The sequence below is a fragment of the Stegostoma tigrinum genome, chromosome 9 (genome assembly GCF_030684315.1).
Source record: "Stegostoma tigrinum isolate sSteTig4 chromosome 9, sSteTig4.hap1, whole genome shotgun sequence".
Classification (NCBI taxonomy): domain Eukaryota; kingdom Metazoa; phylum Chordata; class Chondrichthyes; order Orectolobiformes; family Stegostomatidae; genus Stegostoma; species Stegostoma tigrinum.
Window position 1 is genome coordinate 86385543 of NC_081362.1, and position 24085 is coordinate 86409627.

The 24085-nt window shown below is 41.2% G+C and overlaps 1 protein-coding gene across 1 annotated transcript; it reads right to left on the minus strand.

Moving 5' to 3' along the window:
• Window positions 1–12846: 12846 nt before the first annotated feature.
• On the minus strand, window positions 12847–21685 carry LOC125454828 (cytochrome c oxidase assembly protein COX20, mitochondrial). The gene is made up of 4 exons (XM_048536056.2): window positions 21462–21685; window positions 18625–18739; window positions 16705–16768; window positions 12847–16265 (listed from the first exon to the last, which is right to left on the minus strand). The coding sequence occupies exons 1-4, from the start codon at window positions 21492–21494 to the stop codon at window positions 16112–16114; spliced, it is 366 nt and encodes a 121-aa protein (XP_048392013.1). The 5' UTR covers window positions 21495–21685; the 3' UTR covers window positions 12847–16111.
• Between the last annotated feature and the right edge of the window lie 2400 nt (window positions 21686–24085).

Below are 24085 nucleotides of genomic sequence, written 5' to 3' on the forward strand. Positions count from 1 at the left end.
GCTTTGGTGTCACTTGTTTATTAATGAATTATCATAGTGTTGGGTTCACAATTCTGCTAATTCTGATGCAGTCCTTTTCCTCTGGGTGGAACAAATTTAGGCACTTCCTTCACTGTTCAATGCCAATAGAAAAATAATCACTTTTGGGAAAGGTGGGAAATATTCCCTTTTTGAAAAGTTAACAAACTTAGAACATATATTTTTATTTATTCACTATATCAAAAGATGATGCACTTTACAACAATGAGTTTTATTTCCACGCTTTATTTAAAAACACATCTAGAGATGGGCAACAAATGTTGGCCTTGTCAGCAATATTTTCATCCCACTTCTTTTAAAAGCTACCATGATAGGATTTGAACTCTCATTCCGATTTTATTAGTCCAGGCCTCAGCATTGCTAACCCAGAAGATTGGTGCCAAAATATTGTACCTAACGAAAGCAGACACTCATGAACCCCCACCCCATCCCCATCTGTAATGGTGCTCTCACCCAGGCATTAATCAGTTGCAGAAAAACGCTGAAATTAATGGTAATTGTCAAAAAGAAGTTCCTATTTACCGTGGTTTTCTGACGTCAGAGTTGGTGATTCACACTGGGCAGTGAACATTGATCCAGCTCAGCTGTGTGATTCTTAACCTTTTGGGATTCTAATAGCGTCATATGCACTTAGCTTGTCTGAGTTTACACATGAACAGCTAGTTGTAAAGCAGCAGGGGAATTATGCCCAGCCTTGACAGAAAATTGGAAGTTGGGGTAAAAATAAACACTTAACAACAGTAATGAATATTTAGATGGCATTTGTAATAACTGGTTCTTAGGAAATACCAGCAGCGTGTGAAGTACCAGCTTATCAGTGTTAATGGAGTCTCACTGTAAAACCAAGTAGTGGAGATACTTTGTCTGACCAGATAATGCCGCACCCACTTTTAAAGGATTTACGTGTATTTGGAAAGGCAAGGATTTATTAGGGATAGTCAACATGGCTTGTCCGTGTGAAATTGTCTCTAACTTGACTGAGTTTTTTGAAAAAGTAATGCGGATTGATGAGGGTTAAACAGTGGATGCAATCTATATGGACTTCAGTAAGGCATTCGATAAGCTTCCTCATGGTTAGCAAGGTTAGTTCATAGAATAGAGGGAGAATTAGCTATTTGGACACTGAACTGGCTTGAAGGTAGGTTAGAGTTTTGGTGGAGGATTGCTTTTCAGACTGGAAGCCTGTGACCAGTGTCTGCCTCAAGGATTGGTGCTGGGACTATTGCTTTTTGTCATGTATATGAATGATTTGGATGTGAACATAGGTACGGTTAGTAAGTTTGCAGATAACACTAAAGTTGGTGGTGCAGTAGTGAAGAAGGTTCCTTAAAATACAACGAGATCTTGATCTATCTGATGAGCCAAGGGGCAGAAGAGTTTAATTTAGATAAATGTGAGGGGCTGCATTTTGGAAAGGCAAATCGGGGCACAGCTTAGACACCTAATGGTAAGGTCCTGGGGAGTGTTGCTGAACTAAGAGACCTTGGAGTGCAGGTTTGTAAGTCCTTGAAAGTGGAGTCATGGGTAGATCGGATAGTGAAGAAGGCGTTTGGTGTGCTTGCTTTTATTGGTGAATGCACTGAATACAGGACATTGGTTTGGCCACTTTAGGAGTATTGTGTGCAGCTCTGGTCCTTTCTTACAGGAAGGATGTCGTGAAAGTAGATAGGATTCAGAAAAGATTTACAAGGCTGTTGCCAGGGTTGGAGGCTTTACGCTAGAGGGAGAGGCTGAGTACGTTGCGGCTATTTTTCCTGGAGCGTTGAATGCTGAGGGGTGACCAAATAGACAATTGTGAGAGGGCAAATAGACGTGATCGTTTCCCTGAGGTGAGGGAGTCCAAAACTAGAGGGCACGGGTTTCGGGTGAGAGGGGAAAGATATAAAAGGGATATGAAGGGCAACTTTTTCTCACAGAGAAAGGTGTGTGTGGTTTGGGTTGCCAGAGAAAGTGGTGGAGGCTGATATTATTAGAACATAGAACAGTACAGATTCTTCGGCCCACAATGTTGTGCTGACCTATTCTCTGCGTACCCTATGTTTTAACGATCCTCTATGTGCCTATCCAAGAGTTGCTTAAAAGTCTGTAAAGTATCTGACTCCACTAACCACTACCGGCAGTGCATTCCACATCCCCTATACCTTCTTGTAACCACCCTCTAATTATGCCCCCTCGTAACAGTCATTTCCACCTGGGAAATCTGATTATCCACTCTACCTATGCTTCATCATCTTGTATGCTTCTTTCAAGTCACCTCTCCTCCATCTTCGTTCCAATGAGAAAAGCCCTAGCGCTCTCAACCTTTCCTCATAAGACCTGCCTTCAGTCCAGGCAGCATCCTGGTAAATCTCCTCTCCACCCTCTCTAAAACTTCCTCATTTTTTCCTATGATATGGTGCCCAGGAGCGAACACAATATTCAAAGTGTGGTCTAACCAGCAAGTGTGCAGCATAATCTCACAGCTCTTAAAACTCAATTCCCCTGCCAATGAAGGTCAACACGCCATACACCTTCTTTACAACCCTATCAATTTGGGTAGCAACTTTGAGGCATCTATGGACGTGGACCCCCAAGATCCCTCTGTTCCTCCACACTGTCAAGAATCCTGCCATTAACCCTGTATTTTGCATTCAAATTTGACCTTCCAAAATGAATCACTTCACACTTTTCTGGATTGAATTCCATCTGCCACTTCTTTGCCCAGCTCTGCATCCTGTCAATGTCCTATAGAAACCTACAACAGCCCTCCAAGCTGTCCACAACTCCACTAACCTTTATGTCATCAGAAAACTTAATAACGCACCCTTCCACTTCCTCATCCAAGTCATTTATAAAGATCACAAAAAGCAGATGTCCTAGAACAGATCCCTGCAGAACACCACTGGTCACCAAGCTCCTGGCTGATTTAAAAGGCATCTGGATGGGTACGTGAATAGGAACGGTTTAGAGGGATATGGACCAAATGCCAGCAATTGCACATATTTATTGTGTGCAAATGTATTGCCATGTTTTCTACTTTACAACTGATTGATTACACTTCAAAAGTGCTTTATTGGATGTAAAGTTCTTTGCGACATCTAGTTGTTATGAAAACAAGACTTTGTCTAGTCCTAAGACAATTAGATACCTTGGCTAAGAACGGATCTGTAAATAGATTTTAAAAAGTCATATGTTCAGACATTTATGACACACCTTCAGCACAGCTGAGACTTGAATCCCTTCTTTCAAGGACACTACCATAGCCCTAGAAGTCAAGTCAGCATGGATTTAGTAGTAAGGGGAGGTCGTGCCTGACAAGCCTGTTAGAATTCTTTGAAGAGGTAACAAGTATGTTAGACCAGGGAAACCCAGTAGATATTATCTATCTAGACTTCCAAAAGGCCTTTGATACGGTGCCTCATGGGAGGCTGCTGAGCAAGGTGAGGGCCCATGGTGTTCGAGGTGAGCTACTGGCTTGGACTGAGGATTGGCTGTCTGACAGAAGGCAGACAGTTGGGATAAAAGGCTCTTTTTCGGAATGGCGAGTGGTGTCCCACAGGGTTCAGTGTTGGGGCTGCAGATGTTCACCTTATATATTAATGATCTGGATGAAGGGATTGGGGGCATTCTGGCGAAGTTTGCCGATGATACGAAGATAGGTGGACAGGCAGGTAGTACTGAGGAGGTGGGGGAGCTGCAGAAAGATTTAGACAGTTTAGGAGAGTGGTCCAGGAATGGCTGATGAAATTTAACGTGAGTAAATGTGAGGTTTTGCACTTTGGAACAAAGAATACAGGCATGGACTATTTTCTAAATGGTGAGAAAATTCGTAAAGCAGAAGTACAAAGGGATCTGGGAGCGTTGGTCCAGGATTCTCAAAAAGTTAACTTGCAGGTAGAGTCCGTGATTAAGAAAGCGAATGTAATGTTGTCATTTATCTCAAGAGGGTTGGAATATAAAAGCAGCAATGTGCTTCTGAGACTTTATAAAGCTCTAGTTAGGCCCCATTTAGAATACTGTGTCCAATTTTGGGCCCCACACCTCAGGAAGGACATACTAGCCCTGGAGCGTGTCCAGCCGAGATTCACACGGATGATCCCTGGATTGGTAGGTTTAACGTATGATGAACGGCTAAGGATCCTGGGATTGTACTCATTAGAGTTTAGAAGGTTGAGGGGAGATCTAATAGAAACTTAGAAGATAATGTATGGCTTAGAAGGGGTGGATGCTAGGAAGTTGTTTCCGTTAGGCGGGGAGACCAGGACCCGTGGGCACAGCCTTAAAATTAGAAGGGGTAAATTGAAAATGGAAATGAGACGACATTTCTTTGCGGAATTCATTGCCACGGAGTGCAGTGAAGGCTGGGATGTTGGATGCCTTCAAGGCAGAGATCGACAAATTCTTGATCTCAGAAGGAATTAAGGGCTACGGGTAGAGTGCAGGGAAGTGGAGTTGAAATGCACATCAGCCATGATTTAAATGGTGGAGTGGACTTGATGGGCCGAATGGCCTTACTTCCACTCCTATGTCTTATGGTTTATAGAACAGCCCCTAGTTCTGTAGGCAAGGTGAACTAGTAATGTGGATCATCTATCTGAGGCTGATTATTCATAATTGGAACAGTCGCAATTCACTCATAGTCATGATATTAAACAGTTGAGGATTGTTGCAGTATTTCTAACCAGACGCTTGGGAAAATCCAGGCAATGTTCCATTTCTACTTTGATGAACAGAGAAAACAACTGGCTTAGCTTTGACTCTTCCATGATTGGTTAACTGTGACATTTTATTTAACACATGAATGACTGTTGCTAGGGTGGCCACCTGTGGATAAGTTCCAATATGGAATCATTGACATGTGGATAATAGTTATACACATGCCTTTCTTTCACCCTTCACAAAAAATAATTGCAAAGTCTGTGGGTACTTCTGTTGAAGTTCATGAATAATCCACCTGCCTTCTATGGAAAATTTGTGATCAAATTCCTTGCTTTATCTAAAGCAGTTGTAGAAGCATTTATTTTGAAAGATTATAATTGCAATGAAGGTTGTGGAACAAGAGGTCTGATCACCCTGATCAAATAGTTTAACATTTCAGAACTTGTCAACTAACCCTTTCTAATCTTGGCAGTAAATATAAACTCATGACTTAGAGGTAGACCCTTCTCATGTTTGCAGTGGCAGTACCTTATTAAGCTGTCAGCTTGGTGCTCATTATTGAGGAATGCACAACTAGTTTCTTTTAAAAAATCAAGTTTTCTAATCAGCTAAACCTGTTGAAATTTACCAAAGATAATCAATATTTCTTAAATAGCATAATGGTTATTTGCTTAATAATAAATCATATAGAAACTAAATGGTAATCAAAGTATTTCGACTTGTAACTTACAACACAGCTCATACAGAGAAATACCAAGCCTAAGAAAAGTTTACAAAATTTGAGTATTTCTGAAAAAAGACACAGTTTCATCAAAGCTTTTTGCCTTGTTGTCTTCAGGACAATTCACAAGAATACTAATACAAGGATAAGACCAATATTTATAGTATGAGAGGAGCATGCTCTCTGGTGAGTTGACACTGATCAATAGCGGTGTTATGATGGAGAATGCACCAATTAATGACAGTTAACTGTAATACTTTATTCAAGTTTTAAACCAAGCAGGTTGACTCTGAAGCACATTGAAAATGCCTGGTACTCCCTCCTCTCTTGCCATTGAAAAAGTAGATTCATCAAAACATTCCAGTTTGTTACTTTCAAATTATACAACTACAACCCTACAGTACTAAGGAGATGCTACACTGTCAGAGGTGATGTCTTTCAAATACCTGCCCATGAAGTAGATACAAATTTTCTCAAAGTACTGTTTGGAGGAGCTCAGGGAATCTTCCCTAGAATCCTGGCCAAAATCCATGCCTCAATCAGTATCCTAAAAGGGTTATTTGGGCGATGTTGCCATTGTTGTTAATGGGAGCTTGTTGTGTACAAATGTGCTGCTGCTTTTCTTACAACAGTAAGTACACTTCATGTGTATTTAAATTGTTTTGCATCACTTTAGGCTGTTCTGAGGTGGTGGATGGCATAGCAAGGATGCAAGTTTCCTTAACTATATATGGGGCACAGATGCTAAGGTGAATGTGAACCAAACAGAAATGCTGCAATGGCTAGAGTTATATTTGACCCACACAAAGACTGTTGTGCTTGGCAGAAGAAATTTTTCACAGCCTCAGAAGAATTCCTTAAGCAGGATCCTTGGTCCAACCATCCATAGTTTCTTTATCACCATTTTCTATTTGTCTTAGAGCTTCAATCATAATTCCAAAATGCTCTGCTCCATTTGTGTCTATAATATTTCCCAAGATATATTTACACTGTTTAATATTGAATCCTATGGAATTTGCAAGAAAATTCAACATGTTCTCCTACAGCATGGTTCCACTCAATACGATTATAATTGACTCAATATTCACAAAATGCATTCCATGTCAAGTATACAGCCCAAAGGTGAAAACAGTTTGAATTGGAAATTACAGGAAGTTCAAAAGATGTGATATTTTCCTCAATAACATGATTTGGCAGAATGCCTTGTTGCCAAAGTGTTCAAACAAACGTCAAGGTATAGTTTGGCTGATGAGAAGGGCCCTCCCCATCAGATCCCTTCTGCATGTCTGAAGTCTCATGTTGCTCTCAAGGGGGCAGTTCTGGAGAAGAGGCATTTGCTCAATTGCCATTGTAATGCAGCTTTGAGAGAAGATATAGCTGATTTCGCTGAGGTTCCTTCCAAACAGTTCCATGATTCAGGACTTTGCTATGTGGACTAATCACAGGAATGCACACTGGTGCATTTTAGTTGCTGCTGGAGGACCATCGACATGGTATAAGTTTATCTTTGATCTATCCAAAACCTTTGGTCTTGTGTGCAAGCAGTTCTCCTCAACTGGGTTTTGCAGATTGGTTATTCCAATGTCAAAGATTACCTGTTGAAACATGTGGTAAAGCCTGGGGCAATTTCCGTTTCATAAGTGGAAAGGCAACTGACTAAAGCTGAGGGGTTGTAAACCGAAGAATCCCTCAAGCTGCATGTTTCACATGTACTGAACATTACAAAAATCAACTGTAAGTTAAATCTGGTGAGTAATACTATGCTGTAAATGAAAAATTTACACATTATGTAATGTCGACCTTGAACAATCACGTAACCTACTTCTAGAAACTTTTAAAATAAAAATGTTTTGCGATAACTGTCAGCAGTCCAAAAAGACTTCCTCCTGTCCATACAATTGAGCAATATTATGTATTAATTTCAGTGCCAGTGCAATTAAAGCTTATGTGGTTTGTATTGTCTGATCAGTTTGTTCATTTTGTTGGTAAAAGATTTGACTTTTCTTCAGGTTGAGGCTGAGGCCAATTCTTCAGTCTGCTGCTGCAAAGACATGAATTATGGATTGAAGATGCACTTCCTAGAGCAGATACAACATTGTCATCGACACACTGAAGATCCACAAGCGAGGTCAGTGTCACTTACTTCTTGGATTTCAACTGGTTGAGGTTGAAAAGTCCATCCTGTAGACAATATCTACATCACTGGAAAGCTTGTTCTTGTCAGGATGAAAAATGGTGGCAATGAAGATAGAGGGTGGGGGCAGATTACACCTTCCTTCTTAACACTGTCTTGACCTCAAAGGATGTTACCATCAGTGAGGACTGTCGCCAATATCTTATTATTTTGAGTTCTATACTACAAACACTTCACACAACAGTGTGGCAAGGACGATGGCCTGATTATTGGATTTTAGTTTTCAGTTAAATGCTGATTCTCATTCTAGCTTTAAGTTGCCTTCTTACTTCCACACTGATTTGTCAGAACAGTTTCAAGTAGGAATTGCCTGGGTATTGGTATTCTTTTCTGTTTTTGTGGATGTAAAGCTGGAAAGGAGGTGGGCTATACATGAGTTTGGACTTTGGGGTCACAGTTGTAGGCACATTAAAATGACAGGGTGATTTGTTGAATGCAAAGGCAGTGGGTTGAAGGTGAGGACCAGGGAAACTGGCCATCAATGTCAGAGAAAAGAGGCAAAATCAGCAAAGAAGAAACAGCTCAATGCTGAGCACTAGAGCAGAAAGAGTTTTCAGAACTTCTGAAACAGGAGATAGAGCCATCAGAGTAACATTGTTCTGATCATATCCCAGTGGCATTTCTGAAGGTTCACACCCAAAATGTAAGTATCAACTGTTAGTTCCCTGGATGCTGATTGACCTGTTGTGTTTCTCCAGCAGTTTGATATTTGTTTTGATTTGCCTCGTGTGTCTTATGACCTTGAGTGGCTGATTTCCTCACCAGGTTCTGTGCATATACAGTAATCCACTTGGGGGAGCTGAAGGCTTTCCATGATTTACATGTGCCAGCATGCATAGAAGCCTGTACAAAATACTGGGATGCTAGCAATAGCTTCACCACATCCCTGGTTAGGCTATTCAACTACCTCTGTTGCAAATCTGCTGAATCCTATGTGATGGATGGTACTTCTTACCTTTTGCCTCCATGCAACACCTCCATCAAATCTGCTCTGTTGAGGTCACTCTCCAAAGTACCTAGCTAAGGCTTCTCGTAGTTCTGTGCTCTTTTGTATTTAGCCTCCCCTTACTAGACTCCCTAAATCATCTCCAAAGTGATGCCACTGCGTGTGTCCCTACATCAGAAGGACCACAGTGGTCCATGGGTATCCCTACATCAGAAGAACCACAGAGGTCCATGGAAGCAGTTCATCATCAGTTTCTCTGGGACATTTAGGGATAAACAATAAATGCTAACACTGCCAGTAAAACCCTCATCCCATGAATGATTTTAAAACATACATCTTGCCCTCCCTGCTCTGTTATCCGACACTCAACCCCTTCTCATTACCTCAGTCAATATCTTTGTTCATCTTCCATCACCTCATCAACTTATCTGGCCATGCATTAGTTCTGTACAAGAGCCTAAGTCCTCCTTCCAGATTGGAAAGCAGTTTTCCTTGTTTATCTCTCATCTCGTGTAGGCATCACACAAGGCAAGCTCCCCGCGCCCCCACCCCCACCCTGGCGCTGCACCCTGCCCCCAACTGAGCAAATTAAACACAATACGTGACTACATGTAATCTGGAGCTCTTTGGCACTTCCTAAAGCTGAAGACAAACTTCCATTTTAAAAATCTAAAATGAGAAGGGGCTGAATGTTGTTGCGTTTCAATGTTAAGGCTGCCACATATAATGGTGACAAGGCAGTCAGCTTTGGGAATTGTGACTACTCCCACTGAAACTGTAGCATCACCAACCAGGAAAAACAATAGAAGTATTATTGCAAGTACACTGGATCTTGAAAAGGCAACATAAATGCTTATTTATCAAACGTCTTGGGATGTTTTGTTTTACTTTAGTCCTTCTAATATAAGTGTTGTTGTGAACCCTTTAGTGATGCTGACATTGTGAAGGAATGCTGGCTAGAAATAAGGGAAAAAAACACAATGAGCTACTAGTGAAAGGCATTAAATAAAGATCTCTCATTTAATTCAACACACAAAGAAGTTTTGTCTGGTGACTTTAACGGATACTAATTTGAGCAGTACTTAAACGTTGCTAAAGAGACATGAAGTTTAGGTTTTTTGTCTTGCATTATCATGAGAAAGGAAGAAAAAGTTATGCCATATGAGAGTGATAATTGGTTGATACGGGGATGCAGCAGAAACTGTTGACTGTTTTTGCTACCCACTATCTACTTAGCCATTTGACAAATTAAACAATTAACAAGTACTACTCCAATTAACAAACACTACATACCGCGGGCAATGCAACAACACTAAAAATACTGGAGGATAGGGGAAGAGAGGGGTGGACGAAATTAGAGTTAGAGGTGGTATCGCTAGATTTTCAATCCAGAAACTGAGCTAATGCTCTGGAGACTGGAGTTTGAATCCTGCCATGGCAGACATTGGAATTTGAATTCAATTTTAAAACATCTGGAATTAGGGAAAAACCAATCTGGCTCTCTAGTGATCTTCAGGGAAGAACATCTGCCATCCTCACCTGGTCTGGCCTACATGTGACTCTTATCAGGTCTTTGAAACGTCCTAGCATTCTCTGTAGCTAGAACATTACTGCATTCTGTTCTATTACCCTAATGTACTAATGAAAAATATGGTTTGCCTGGGTAGCACGCAAAATAATACTTTTCACTGTATATCAGTATGTGTGACAATAATAAATCAAATCAAGCTGTTCTGTTGTATCTATCGCTATGAAGTCTCAACAAAGAAATTAAACTAGATGGACCACCTGGTATTGATGTGGACACCGGAAATGACCACGGCAGAAACAGCCCCGTTGATCCTGCAAGGTCTTCCTTATTAATATCTTGGGACGAGTGCCAAAATGAGGAGAGCTGTCTCACAGACTGGTCAAGCAATAGTCTGACATAGTCATACTCACAGAATCATACTTTACAGACAATGTCCCAGATACCATCATCACCATCCCTGATATGTCCTGCCCCAACAGCAGGACAGACCAAGGACAGATGGTGGTGCAATGATATACAGTTGGTAGGGAGTTGCCCTGGGAATCCTCAACATTAACTCTAGACCCCATCAAGTCTCATGGCTTCAGCTTAAACATGAGCAAGGAAACCTCCTGCTGATTTCCATGTACAATCCTCTCCTCTGGTGATGAATCAGTAATCCTCCCCTGGCGGTGGCACTGATGAAATTCACCAAAGACCCTTAGACGGCACCTTCCATCTAGGTCAAGGGCCACAGATAATTAGAACACCACCACCTACAAGTTCCCCTCCAAACCATTCACCATCCTGACTGGAAAATATATTGCCATCACTTCACTATCACTGCGTCAAAATCCTGGAATTCCCTCCATAAGGGTATTGTGGGTTAACCTACAGCACATGGACTGCAGCAGTTCAAGGAAGGGAGCTCACCATTATTTTGTCAAGGTCAACTCGGGATGGGTGAATAATGCTGGGTTGCCAACGGCATCAACATCCCATGGGGAAAACAATAAAATAAATCCAGCCAGCCCCCACCCTGTTCACCTCTCCCTGAATGCACTGAGGACTACTGAATGTCTTTATTTTAAATAAACCTCCAACAAACAACTGTTTCACCAATTAAAAGAACAATTGACAAGCACAGCCCACCGGGAACAGTGCAGCAATCACAAAATTGGGAACAGTAGGAAGAGAGGGTGGAGACTAAACTGTAATAGAGTTAGATGGGAAGATAATGCAATGCAGCCATCGAGATGCCCAACTCTCTCTAAAGGCATTAGAGACAATGGGAACTGCAGATGCTGGAGAATCCAAGACAACAAAGTGTGAAGCTGGATGAACACAGCAGGCCAAGCAGCATCTCAGGAGCACAAAAGCTGACGTTTCAGGCCTGGACCCTTCATCAGAGGCCTGCTGTGTTCATCCAGCTCCACACTTTGTTATCTCTCTAAAGGCATTGAGTGTTGTTGTCTTAGAAAGAAACAGGCGGGTTGACTCTTACTTGGTAGGGCCTTGTCATGGATATACATCAGGGATTCGTTGACTTCATAATCCTTTACTCAGGAAAAAGGTGATAACAAATGGACAGATTCCTTTTACCTGCAAATAAGGCCCTCTGTGTGAATAAATGTAGCTTCTAGCATGTGCAGATGAATCACTACAAGCCCAACCAACAACCTTGACTCATTTGCCAGTGCAATTGCTGGCACTGGATTTAGTTAGGAACAAGTAAATGTCACCCAGTAGCAGAATCACATTTTATGCTGTACATTATGTCTTCGGTTTTGCAGCCACAGGCTACCTGAGTACATTTGGTATGCTGCCACCATGGACAGACAAAGGGATGTATTTGTTGTTTGATGTGGTCTGTCAGTCATGCAGCCTCCATACCTGGAAGCACACTGGCTGCATCCTACCAATCTTGTTTTACTGCTAAGTATCAGCATTATACATAGTTTCACCTGTTAGTTAAATATATGTGGCATCTTTGCCTTCCAGGGTATCCTGCAGTACACTGGGCACTTTTCAGGACTGAAAGGACATGACATTAATCCCTTCTCGAATTTGCAAGATATCAGTGAATGATGGTTTGATAAAAGTAGCTATTGTCACGCAGGCAAGTTTTGATACACCCAATCACAGCAACAAACTTATATCACACTCCAATGGTTAAGGCCCCTTTTCAAAATGTTACCAGAATAGCTGATCTTATCATGCATAGAACAATAGGAACCCCAACACATATGTTGATGAGCGTTGGCTTATGCTTGCAGTAGAAAGTAGTTGAAAGCCCTTAGCCAATTTCCTCAGCTAAGGCATAAAAGAAAAAAACCTGGTTTGACTGCCCTATTTCAAAGATGAATGCGAGAATAAGTGTATAAGGCAATTCTGTGGTGTACTTGCAGATTCAAATACTGCAAATGTGTTATCTATATGTCAGAATTTTGGAAGGGTAGATGATTAGTGGTCACTCCAGCGAAGACACACTTCTCATGGAAGAATGCTAAAGAGCTGCACCTAGAAAGGATCCCGTAGCAACACTATTTCAGCATACATAGCATCATCAAAGCTGAACTCGTGTGTAAATTCACTAAATAAATGAAAACAGATTTGAACACTAGTGGCAAATCTAAATTATTGCTATGTTACCACAGTGGATCGAGTGGCATTGCTAAGCATTCTGAGAAGGGTCACCAGGCCTGAAATGTTAACTCTGTTTTTCCCTTCATATATGCTGTCAGACCTGCTGAGTTTTTCCGGCAACTCTGTTTTTGTTCCTGATTTACAGACCCACAGTTCTTTCAGTTTTTATTCAACATTGCTTTGCTATCCATTTGCACAATGATGAAGCATTAGACCTATTCATATTATAGTAATTTAATAAAAACAACAATAGGAGGAAAGTAGCTTTTGGAAACTTTGCTCAGTTTGTAATCATGCTGTAGGAGTAAGAGGCAGTGTGAAAGTGTATGTAACCATAGATGGAATTCCTATCATTAAGGGATGTGAGAATAGGTTGATGATTAAGCCCAGAGGAATAATAAAAAAACTAATCCTGCTGGAACATTATTTATCAATATGTTTCATGGATAGCTCAAATGCAAAATTGAGGATATACAGCAGGTACTTATTCTGTTTCCAGACAACAGTGGCAACACTTGAAGAACACTTCATTGGCTGTAAAGCACTTAGGAACATCCTGAAAAGTGTCACATAAATAAAACAGTGTACTTGTATCTAAGGCACAACTGCAACACTGTCAATTAGGCCAAGTTTCTGTCTGGTGTAATGATGTTTTGGTAGACAGAGATGTCAGGCTGCAAAATAAAGGGCATGAATTGTAAACAATGAGTAGGCTTGAAATTCCTGAATATTTGCCAACGTTTTCTGACTGCTTGGGGAAAAATGCTACTTCATCCTTCCATTTTTGACACTTTTGGGATGTCATTAATCAGCTCAATGGTGCAATCCTGGGAAGACAGGAAAACTACCCTGAGATAAAAGAAAAATACTGGTAGAGATTTGAAATAAAAACAGAAAGTACCAGAAAAACTTAATAGGCACTTCAGCAACTGTGGAGAGAAAAACTGAGTCAACACTTTTGAGTCCAATGCAACTCTTCTTCGGCCTTTGAGTGTCCAAGAAGAGTAATCTTGGAATCAATAGAGAGTTAATGTTGACTCCAATGTGACTCTCCTTTGAAACTCAAACTCTACTTCTACTCTCCCCACAGACGCTGTCAGACCTGTGAAGTTTGCTAGCATCGTTTCTATTACCCCAGAGATTTTGAAATGTGAGATTTCAAAGGCAAGCTGCACTTCTTTTAGGAGATTGTAACATCAGGAGAGTTAATCCACTTCTCTCAAGGTTTGCTGAGCAGGTGTTGATGCTGAAGGATCCTCACTTGTAATTACCTGCCTGCACAGACTGCGGAGAGGGAATTCCAAACACATTTTGAGGTTTCCACTCATCTGCTAGGGCTGAACTTTACCCCATTTTCATTGGCCCCAAAAACAATGTAAATGAACAAAGATAACAGTTTAAACAAGAGTAATGCTTCAAAATGGCACCAGTACACTGGGACAACAGTGAAAATTTAAACAGAAACATGAGCAGAAACACTGAAGAATCTCTCAGGAGAAGATACCAAAACAACTTTCCAAATGCTTATAAAGTCCTTGCAGTTGCCATATTGACCAAATCTGGTTGTAGCCATTTGATAAACTAAGGCCATATAACCTGGAATAAAGAAACTTGATCAGAGATAGTAAGAACTGCAGATGCTGGAGTCAGAGATAACAGAGTATGGAGCTGGAGCTGGAGCTGGAGGAACACAGCAGGTCAGGCAGCACTAGAGGAGCAGGAAAGCTGACGTTTCAGGTCAGGACTCTTCTTCAGAAATCTCAACTCAAAACGCCAACTTTCCTGCTCCTCTGATGCTGCCTGGCTTGCTGTGTTCCTCCAGCTCCACACTGTGTTATCTATAGAAACTCGAAGGGTGATTTGATTTTTTTTAAAGAAGTTATTCATAGGAGATGTGCGTTCCTAGCTAGATTAGCATTTATTGCTCAGTCTAATGGCTAAAGATGGTGGTGAACTGCCTTTTTGATCGAATGAAATCTGTGTGGAGGGTTGGTACACACAGAGTACTCTTTGGAAGGCAGTTCCAGGATTTTGACTCCCACAACACAGAATGGATAGCAGTATAGTTCCAAATCAAAATGAGCAGCTTGTAGAAGAACTTACAAGTAGACGCATTCCTGTGCATTTACTGCTTTTGTCTTTAGACAGTAGTGGTCCTGGGTTTACAAGGTGCTGTGAAAGGAAACTGGGTCAGCGACTGCGCTGCATCTGTAAATGGTACAGTGTTGTCACTCCGCATCATGGTGAACGCAGTGAATGTTGTTGTTTTTGTCCTGCGTAGTATTGAGCTTTGACTGCACTCATTAAGAAGGAAAAAGGGAAATTATTTGCTGCAGAATTCTAACCTCTGAGCACCTCTTTTATCACAGTACGTACACAGTTGGTCCAGTTAAGTTTCTGGTCAATCGTAACCATAGAGATGATGTTGTGGGGCATTTTGCAATGGTAATGCAACTGAATTCCAAGAGGCGAGGTCAGATTCTCTTTTAGCTTAGTTAGCTCAAGGACAGTGTGGATCAGGTTGGTGCCAAAAGCATTGCATTCAATCCACATTTTAGCTGTGGAGGATTCATGACCTGCCTGCTTACCTGCAGCAGAGATCACAGAACCTTGGGTTAGAGCTGCCTTCGGGCAGAAAATTGAAGAAACCCAGATAAAGTGAACCTTTTTTCTGTGTCTAGGGAAAAGTGATATTAAGCTAAAATCAGATCCAGGTAATTCAGGAGAGAATATAGGAAACACTTCACACAAAGGCTGGAAGAAGTGTGGAATGCCCCACTACAAAAGCAGTGGATGTTTCTTCAATTAATTATTTTAAAATGTGAGATCAACAGCTATTTACTGGACAAAGGTATTTAAAAAGAGTTCAAGCAGACAGATAGAATTAAGACACAGATCAGCCATGATCTCAATGAATGGTCCAACAGGCTTAAGGAGCTGAAATGCCTCCTCTGGTTTTTCTAAACAGATTCACCAGCAAACATTCAGTGCCATAACTGCAACCAAGAAATCGAAATGAAAAGATCCCAAAGCTGTGCAAGCCTCAAAGACAGTTTTAAACATCTCAACCTGTTTAAGTTTTCAACAAATTCCCAAAAAGATTGCACACCCAAATTGTCAGCATACACAAAACACTCAAAATCAGACTATGACATCTACAGGTTGTTTTTAACCTTGTCATGGGAATAATAAATACTTCTCATTATTAAAGCTTAGCAATGAATGTTATCTTGGTGGTTCCCCTTATGTTGGAACGTATTATTTATACATTAGATATCCCAATCCTGAAAAAAATACTCAAGCTTTCTTAAACAAACTGGATTGGAAGTACACACAATGAAGGAAAGTAGATTCTTTGAACTTCATAATAATTGAATCTTTCTGGTTCCAAACCATACTGCTGTAAGGGCTAATAGTTTATGAGGTACTTCCATGGCTGCTTTTGTTGCTTCTATCTGATTTTCTGGTAGGATCCATTTCAGTTCCTTCGAATGTCACCTTGTTTTTCATACCTTCTTGCACCATTCGCTGCTGTATTCGTATTTTTGCATTCTGATACCTGCAGAACATCCTGAAAGAGATACATGTGTAATTGAAATGTTTTGCTGGCTCAAATCGCTTTCAGCAAACATACACTTTAAGGTGCACTGAAATATTGCCACTGTAGGCTTGAAGGCCAATTGTACTGCAGTAATTACAATATCTGCAGCAAGCTTGGCCTTGTGGTTTGAAGTCAGGTTTCCTTATTAATGAATCAGTTGAGTTTTTACACAAAACAGCAAGTTAATTGTCCCCATTACTGACACCAGCTTTTTATTTCAAATTTTAATCTATTGAACGTTAACTTCCCAACCACTATGGTGGGATCTGATCTCCAGATCACTAAATCAAGCACCTACATTACTAGTCCAGTAATATAACAATGTGCTACAATGCCCCTGAACTTAACTTTAAACCCTGTAATGATTGAACAAAAATATATTCTCAAGATCATCTGGCAACCTACTTACCAAGATCCCAAAGTTGTAAGCAGAAAGCCCCCCACACCAAAGTCAAAAGACCGCTTTACTCTGCCTGCAGGAACAGAAAATTATCGTGAACTTTGAAACGAATTTCTAAGTCTTCATCAATATTGCAAAATAAATTTTTTTGGGGGTAGTACTGCAGAATGGCAATGGTGGTTTTTCTGGAAGGCTGCTCTTGTAAGGGTAGGGTGTAAATGTGCCAGAGCAAAAGGCCATTGGGCCAACTGATCAGTTCCTGTGCTTATGCTTCATAAGCTTCAACATTGAAGAACCACGCATAATTGTTTCTTTGCTAGTGTAACTCCAGTCCTAGCTTGCTCTGCACTATTCCTATATTGGGCAATATTATGTGGTGTGTTCCATGTCTATATGGCGCTCATTAAGTCTCAGCCAGGATAATAGTAGAGTTACTAAAATTCATCTCGATTGCCAGTTAGAATTGTTGAAACAAAGGCAAGTCCAAAAATCTGGAAATCTAAAATTTCAACAGAAGATGGGGAGGGCAGTGGTGGAGAATGTGAGTATACGTGTGAATGCTTCAGAGTATGCGAGAGTTTCAGAGTCACACACACTCACACAGACTCTATCTTTATCCCTCTCTCTCTCTCACACACACACACACACACACACACACACACACACACACACACACACACACACAGACACACACACACACACACGCGCGCGTGGCATGAATCATTTCATCCAAGATGTTTCTTTATTTGCAGATACATTCTATTGTATTCAAAAACACACAATTTGTAGTCATGGTGAGTCAATGTGGCATCTTATGCATTCCAGCTTTCAGAATAAAACCAGCCTGATTCCGGAATAAAACGGTGCGATAGTTTCTGAATAAAGCCTCACACCTACAATTCAGTGTCTGACCTGAGATGTCCCCTTTTGTATAATCCTAAGGCTCTACCTGATTGTCATGGCAGCACAGCATTGACTTTGTAAACACTTTGCACTCCATCTGTCACCTGCATAGACCTATCATCTGACACTCCACTCACACCAATTGTACGATCTTTTGATCTCCCGGCCTATAAACTCTTGTGTCTATGAGCCTTGCTCTCCCGTTTTGCCTGATGAAGGGACTGCGCTCTGAAAGCTTGTGAGATTCCAAATAAACCTGTTAGACCGTAACCTGGTGTTGCATGCCTTCCGACTATGTCTATGGGTAGGGAAGAACACATTATATGCCCCAGAGGGTTGTAGAGGCCCCATCACTGAAAAGATTTATGGCTGTGACAGATATCTGGGCTCAGGAAATCAATGGGTAAGACGAACACATAGAAAACTGGAGTTGAAATACAGGCTCAGCCATAATCATATTGAATCATGAAATGCTTGCAGTATAGGAGATGGAATTCCACCGATGGCACCCAGGCTAGCCTTCTGCAAGATCAACCTGTTCAGACCTATTACCCCATCTTTTTAATGTAAGAACAGATTCAACGAGTCATACGGTCCACATGTGCTTCTATTTCTTGAACAAAAACAGAAATTGCTGGAAAAGCTCAGCAGGTCTGGCAGCATCTGTGAAGAAAAAACCAGAGTTAACGTTTTGGGTCTGGTGATCTTTCTTCAGAACCTTCTATTTCTTCTACAGGGATACTGCCAGAAGATGCAACTCAGATAGGTGATGAAGCATGATCTGATTGGATTGTAGAGCAGGTTCACAGGGACAAATAGCCTATTGCTGTTTCTCTTCTGTTCTTGAGGAGGAAAGTGGAGGCCTCTCACTTTCCCAGCAGCATTACTTCTCATTTTGACCATATGAATCTCAATATTTAGGCTTCAAGCATCTAGCAGAGTCATTAGCAAACCCTACATTTAAAACAAACGCTACAGAATACATATCTGAAAAAGATTCACTACAATATTGAGTTGGATGCTCACTTGTTGCTAGGAAGTGGCCAAGTCCAGCTACTACAGCGCCGGCTGCTCCATACAGAACAGATTCTCGAGCACATGGAGTGTTCTGCACATCCAAGATTCCCAGTAGCTTGAATGGCTAAAAACAAAAATAAAGTTTTATGAACAAACTGAATGTGATTTTTTTCAATTACCATACAAATTGGAAACCTACTGTAAACAATTAAAAAACTAACAGCCCAATGAAATCATATGACATACATCATGAACTACTCAGAGATATGTTTCCATTGGATATGTGTCCAAATGATAACATTCTGTTAGTTTTCCTAATTATGTGCTGAGGTGGTATACTAAACTTTTGCAAGTAATGCACTTGGACACCCAGATCCCTCTGCATTTTGGTATTCTGCACCATTTAGATAATATGCTTCTTTTTATTCTTGCTGTCAAAATGGAAAATTTTATATTTTCCCATATTTGACTTCATTTAACTTATCTATAATTCTTCAAGGCCTCATGTCCTCTTCACAACATACTTCCTTACTTTTTTTTTCTTATTTTTGTGACATTAACAAATCAAGTAACCATAATTTTTGTCCCTTCATCCAAGTTTTTATATAAATTGTAATAAGTTGATGCCCCAGCATCAATACCAATCACATTTAATTCATCTTGTCAACAAAAAAACTCTACTGTCAATTTTCTGTTAGTCAATCCTCTGTATATACTAATATATAACTTTCTATACTGTAAGCCTCCATTTTCTGCAATTACCTTTGCTGCAACAGTTTATCAAAAGCCTTCTGGAGATCCAGGCACAATATATCCACCAGTTCTGCTTTACCCATAGCATGTGTTACTTTATCAAAAAAACCTCCAAAAATATTGGTTAAAATTCACTTTGCTTTCACAAAACCACATTGACTCTGCCTTGAACCTTTTCACACCTATTTAACAAGAATTTTTAACACTTTCCTTATGACAAGCATTAAGCAACATGGTATGTAGTTTTCTGATTTGTCCTTTTTGAACAAGGGAGTTATATCACTATTTTCCAGGCAAATGGAGTCTTTCCTAAATCAAGGGAACTTGGGAAAATTAAAACCACCAACAGTTATACTTGCTTTTTCTTTTACAACTCTAGGTCAAAGTTCAAGACCTGGAATTGTCAACCCACAGGCCGAACAAGTGACTTGGCACCACTTTCCTAGTGATTGTAATTTTCTTCGGTTCCGCCCTCCCGCTTCCTGACTTATAGCTAGCTTGGGGATGTTACTTGATTCTTCTATAATGAAGACCAATACAAAATATCCATTCAATATATCTGCCAGGTATTTTGTGCAATGAACACTGAACACAACAATGCTTTGACCCCTCACTTCTGTATTGGAACCTGTAGAATATAATTCCACAGCCAATGTGTTAGTTGTCAATGCATGGACTGACTACTTGATTGCGTGTAGTGGGTGGGGAGGTGTGCTTCAGAGCTAGGACACTACTTGTCCTGTCCTGCAGATTTAGTTTAAGATTGACTCGCCCCTTCATAACTGATGTCACCAAGAACAATTCCTGGATGCCACTATTGAGATAAGCGAATAGTATCAATCAGGGATCAAATCTGAATACTAATAATACAGAAACTGTCAGCACCTCAACCCATCACAGCTCATCAGGATAGCTCAACCAATACAAAAAACTATGGACGTGGCAGCACCTGTGGATAAAGAAACAGAGTTAACACTGAGGCCAATTACACCTTTTTTTTCAAAGTCATTGCGGTCATAGTTAGCACAAAACCTGAAGATGATTGTGCTCGATTTTCAATTATCTTTCAAAGAAGAGTCATTGGACTCAAAATGTTAGATAACAAGGTGTAGAGCTGGATGAACACAGCAGGCAAGCTGATGTTTTGGGCCTAGATCCATTTTCTGAAGAAGGATCCAGACCCGAAACCTCAGCTTTCCTGCTCCTATGATGCTGCTTGGTCTGTGTTCATCCAGCTTTACACCTTGTTATCTCAGATTTTCCAGCATCTGCAGTTCCTACTATCTCGGACTCAAAATGTTGACTGTTTCTCTCTCCACAAATGCTACCAGGCCTACTGAGTATCTCTCATACTTTCTGTTCAAATTTCAAGTGTCCAGGATCTGTCGTATTTTTAAAAATTATACTGTCCAGCTTTAATTTAATTTAGCCAATCATGAAACTCGAATTCCAAGATAGATGTCAAAAACAGAGGCACCACAATCATATAAAACAAAGAACTACAAATGCTAGAAATCTGAAACAAAACAGCAGCTGTCAGAGAAATCTAATTGGCGGTTCCTACTATCTCTGAACTGTTGAAGAAAGTCAGCAGGTCCGGCAGCACGTAGACAGAAAGCAGAATTCAACATTGAGTCCAGTGACACTTTATTAGAACAGGTGGTCACCACAGTTAGGAGATTTATGGTCACAGGGTCTGACAAATACTTCTGCACATATTTGAACAGTGAAGTTTATAGCTTTGCTAGTTTTATTTTTAGATGAGACTTGACCAGGCAGGTATCAGCAGAGGGTGCCATTTTCAAAACTGCCAGAAATGTATTTGTCTGCCATTTTGTAGCAAAGAAGACCATTTGGCCAACAGAAACGGCCGGAAAGCTGAAATCCAAGCAGCAAATTACTTGAACTGCCGAACATTTCCAGCATTTTTTTTCTCTCTCTCTTTTACTCACTTTGGCAGACCATTTTCACATTTAACATTGAGCTGCGACCTTGACTTAACATTGGAAGCGTTCAGTGCGCAGGCCTGTGACCTTTCACCTCTTCCCTCCCCCCGCTCACACACCTCCGGAGACCGTTAATGACGTAATCACCTTCGCCTTCTCCGCATCCGTCCCGCTCGACATGCCGGCTTTCTGCTGCTCCCGCTGGGAACCTCAAATCTCTCCGCCTCGGACTCGATCGTGCTTCGACTACGCAGCTTCAAACAGACATTTCCAGCGGGACCGGGCGACACCAGCTGGAAGGCAACGGCAACCGGGAGCGCGACGTCACGTAGGCCGAGGGCCGGCCAGGTAGCTCTGCGCATGCGCAATACCCTACTTGGCTCATTCAGGGGCAGGGGAGGTCCCATTCTTTCCTGAGCTCCTATGTGGAGGTGCTGGTGTTGGACTGGGGTGGTTAGGGTCAGAAATCATACAGTGTTAGGTTACTATAGTCCAATAGGTTTATTTGAAAACACAAGCTTTTGAAGCATCACTCCTCCTTCAGGTGTTAGTGAGAGAGGTGGATGGAGATGTTGGCGTGTTCTCCGCCCTTCTTTCTGAAGTCAGTGATGATTTCTTCAGTTTTGCTGACGTTTAGAGAGAGGTTGTTCTCATTGCACCACGCCACCAAGCCCCCTATCTCCCTTCTGTATTTTGATTCGTTATTGGATATCTGTCCTACTGCAGTGGTGTTGTCAGCGAACTTGTAGATGGCATTCATTTGGAATTTGGCTACACAGTCATGAGTGTAAAGAGAGTACAGTAGAGAGCTGAGGGCACATCCTTTGGTGGACTCCACTGTTGAGTGTTGTTGTGGAGGAGGTGCAGTTACCTATTCTCACTGATTGCGGTCTGTGAGTCAGAAAGGTGAGGATCCAGTTGCAGATAGCGCAGCATGGACCAAGGTCACGGAGTTTTGCGATCAGTCTGGAGGGGATAATAGTGTTGAAAGCGGCACTGTGGTCAGTGAGCAGGACTCTGATGTATGTGTCCTTGGTGCCTACATGTTCCAGGGATGAGTACAGGGCTAGGGATATGGCATCTGCTGTGGAGCTGTTATATTGAAAGGCACATTACAGGATCAAGGTAGGTTGGAAGACAGGAGCTGATGTGGGCCATGACCAGCCTTTCAAAGCATTTCATGGTTATTGAGATCAGAGCCACTGGGCGGTAGTCATTGAGGCACATTGCATATGCTTTTTTTAGGCACCAGGATGATGGTGGGCTTCTTGAAACAGATGGGGACTTCGGCAAATAGGAAGGAGGGGTTGAAGATATTGGTGAATACCTCTGCCAGTTGGTCCACACAAGATCTGAGTGCTGAATGAGGGACAAGTAGAATGTTTTATGGAACATCTTTAAAAAAAGGAACATCTGTAGTTGCAGCTTTAGCTGAAGGCACTAATGATACTAATAATAGAACAATTAAAATCAGTAATGTGAAAGAGTAAACTACATCTGTGAAAGACCACACCTAGAGTATTATGCACAGTTTTGGTCTCCTTATTTAAAGCAGGAGGTAGTGGCATTGGAGGCAGTTCAGAGAAGGTTCACTAGATTGATCCCAGAGATGAGGGGTTTTTCGTATGAAGAAAGATTGAACAGTTTATGCATATACTGCCTGAAATTTAGAAAAATGAGGGGACACCAAATTGAGGTTTTCAAGATAATAAAAGGAATGGATAAAATAGACATGAAGCAGATGCTTCCTCTTATAGGGCATCCTAGGAGGAAAGGTCATAGTCTTAGGATAAGGAGGAGCAAATTTAAAACAGTTGAGGAGAAACTACTTCTCCCAAAGGGTTGTGAATCTGTGGAATTCGCTATCCCAAAATGTGGTGGATGCTGGGACAGTGAGTAAATTTAAAGAGGTGTTAGGTTTTTAATTGGTGCTGAGTTGAAGGGTTATGCGGAGAATGCAGGACAAAAAGGGTGAGGAGCATATCAGAGATAATGGGAACTGCAGATGCTGGAGAATCCGAGATAACAAAGTGTGGAACTGGATGAACACAGCAGGCCAAGCAGCATCTCAGGAGCACAAAAGCTGACGTTTCGGGCCTAGACTCCCTCATCAGAGAGGGCATATCAGCCATGATCGAATGGCAGAGCAGACTTTGATAGATTGAATGGCCTAATTCTGCCTCTATATCTTATGAACATATGAATGGACAAACAAATTGGGAGCAAGGGGAGACCCCTCAACTCTGTTCTGCCATTTGGCAGCATGATGACTGATCTGACTGTGCCTTCACATTCTCCTTTGCTGATCCCTTATGCCCTTTGGTTCCCTTATTAGTCAAGAATCTATGTACTTCAATCTTAAAAACGTTCCTTGACCCAGCCCCATCATTGTCTAAGGAAGAGAGTTACACAGACTTAAATCCTTTGAGGGAAGAAATTTTTCCTCATCTATGACTTGAATGGAAGACTCTTTATTTCCGTCTCATGAGGGCAATGTTTTGATGTCCACGCTTAGAATCTTGAATATTTCAATAAGATTGTCTCTAATTTTTCTAAATTCCAATAAATATGGACCCAAGCTGTCCAAGAATTTCTCAAAATGTAACCCCCTCATCCCAGGCATCAGTTGAATGTCCCAACTATTTGTAATACTACAAGGGAAACAATGACCAAGTGGTATTAACGCTGGACTAATAATCCAGAGACCCAGACAACGTTCTGGGGACCCAGGTTCAAACCCTGCAATGGCAGATGGTGGAATTAGAACTCAA

What these genes read in the sequence shown, in the direction of transcription:
- LOC125454828 (XM_048536056.2), bottom strand. Translation starts at nt 21,494, where the DNA reads ATGTCGAGCGGGACGGATGCGGAGAAGGCGAAG. An exon ending in TGGCCACTTCCTAGCAACAA is followed by an intron (nt 16,769 to 18,624) that starts GTGAGCATCCAA and finishes CTGTTCCTGCAG; the next exon opens with GCAGAGTAAAGCGGTCTTTT. An exon ending in CTTACAACTTTGGGATCTTG is followed by an intron (nt 16,266 to 16,704) that starts GTAAGTAGGTTG and finishes TATCTCTTTCAG; the next exon opens with GATGTTCTGCAGGTATCAGA.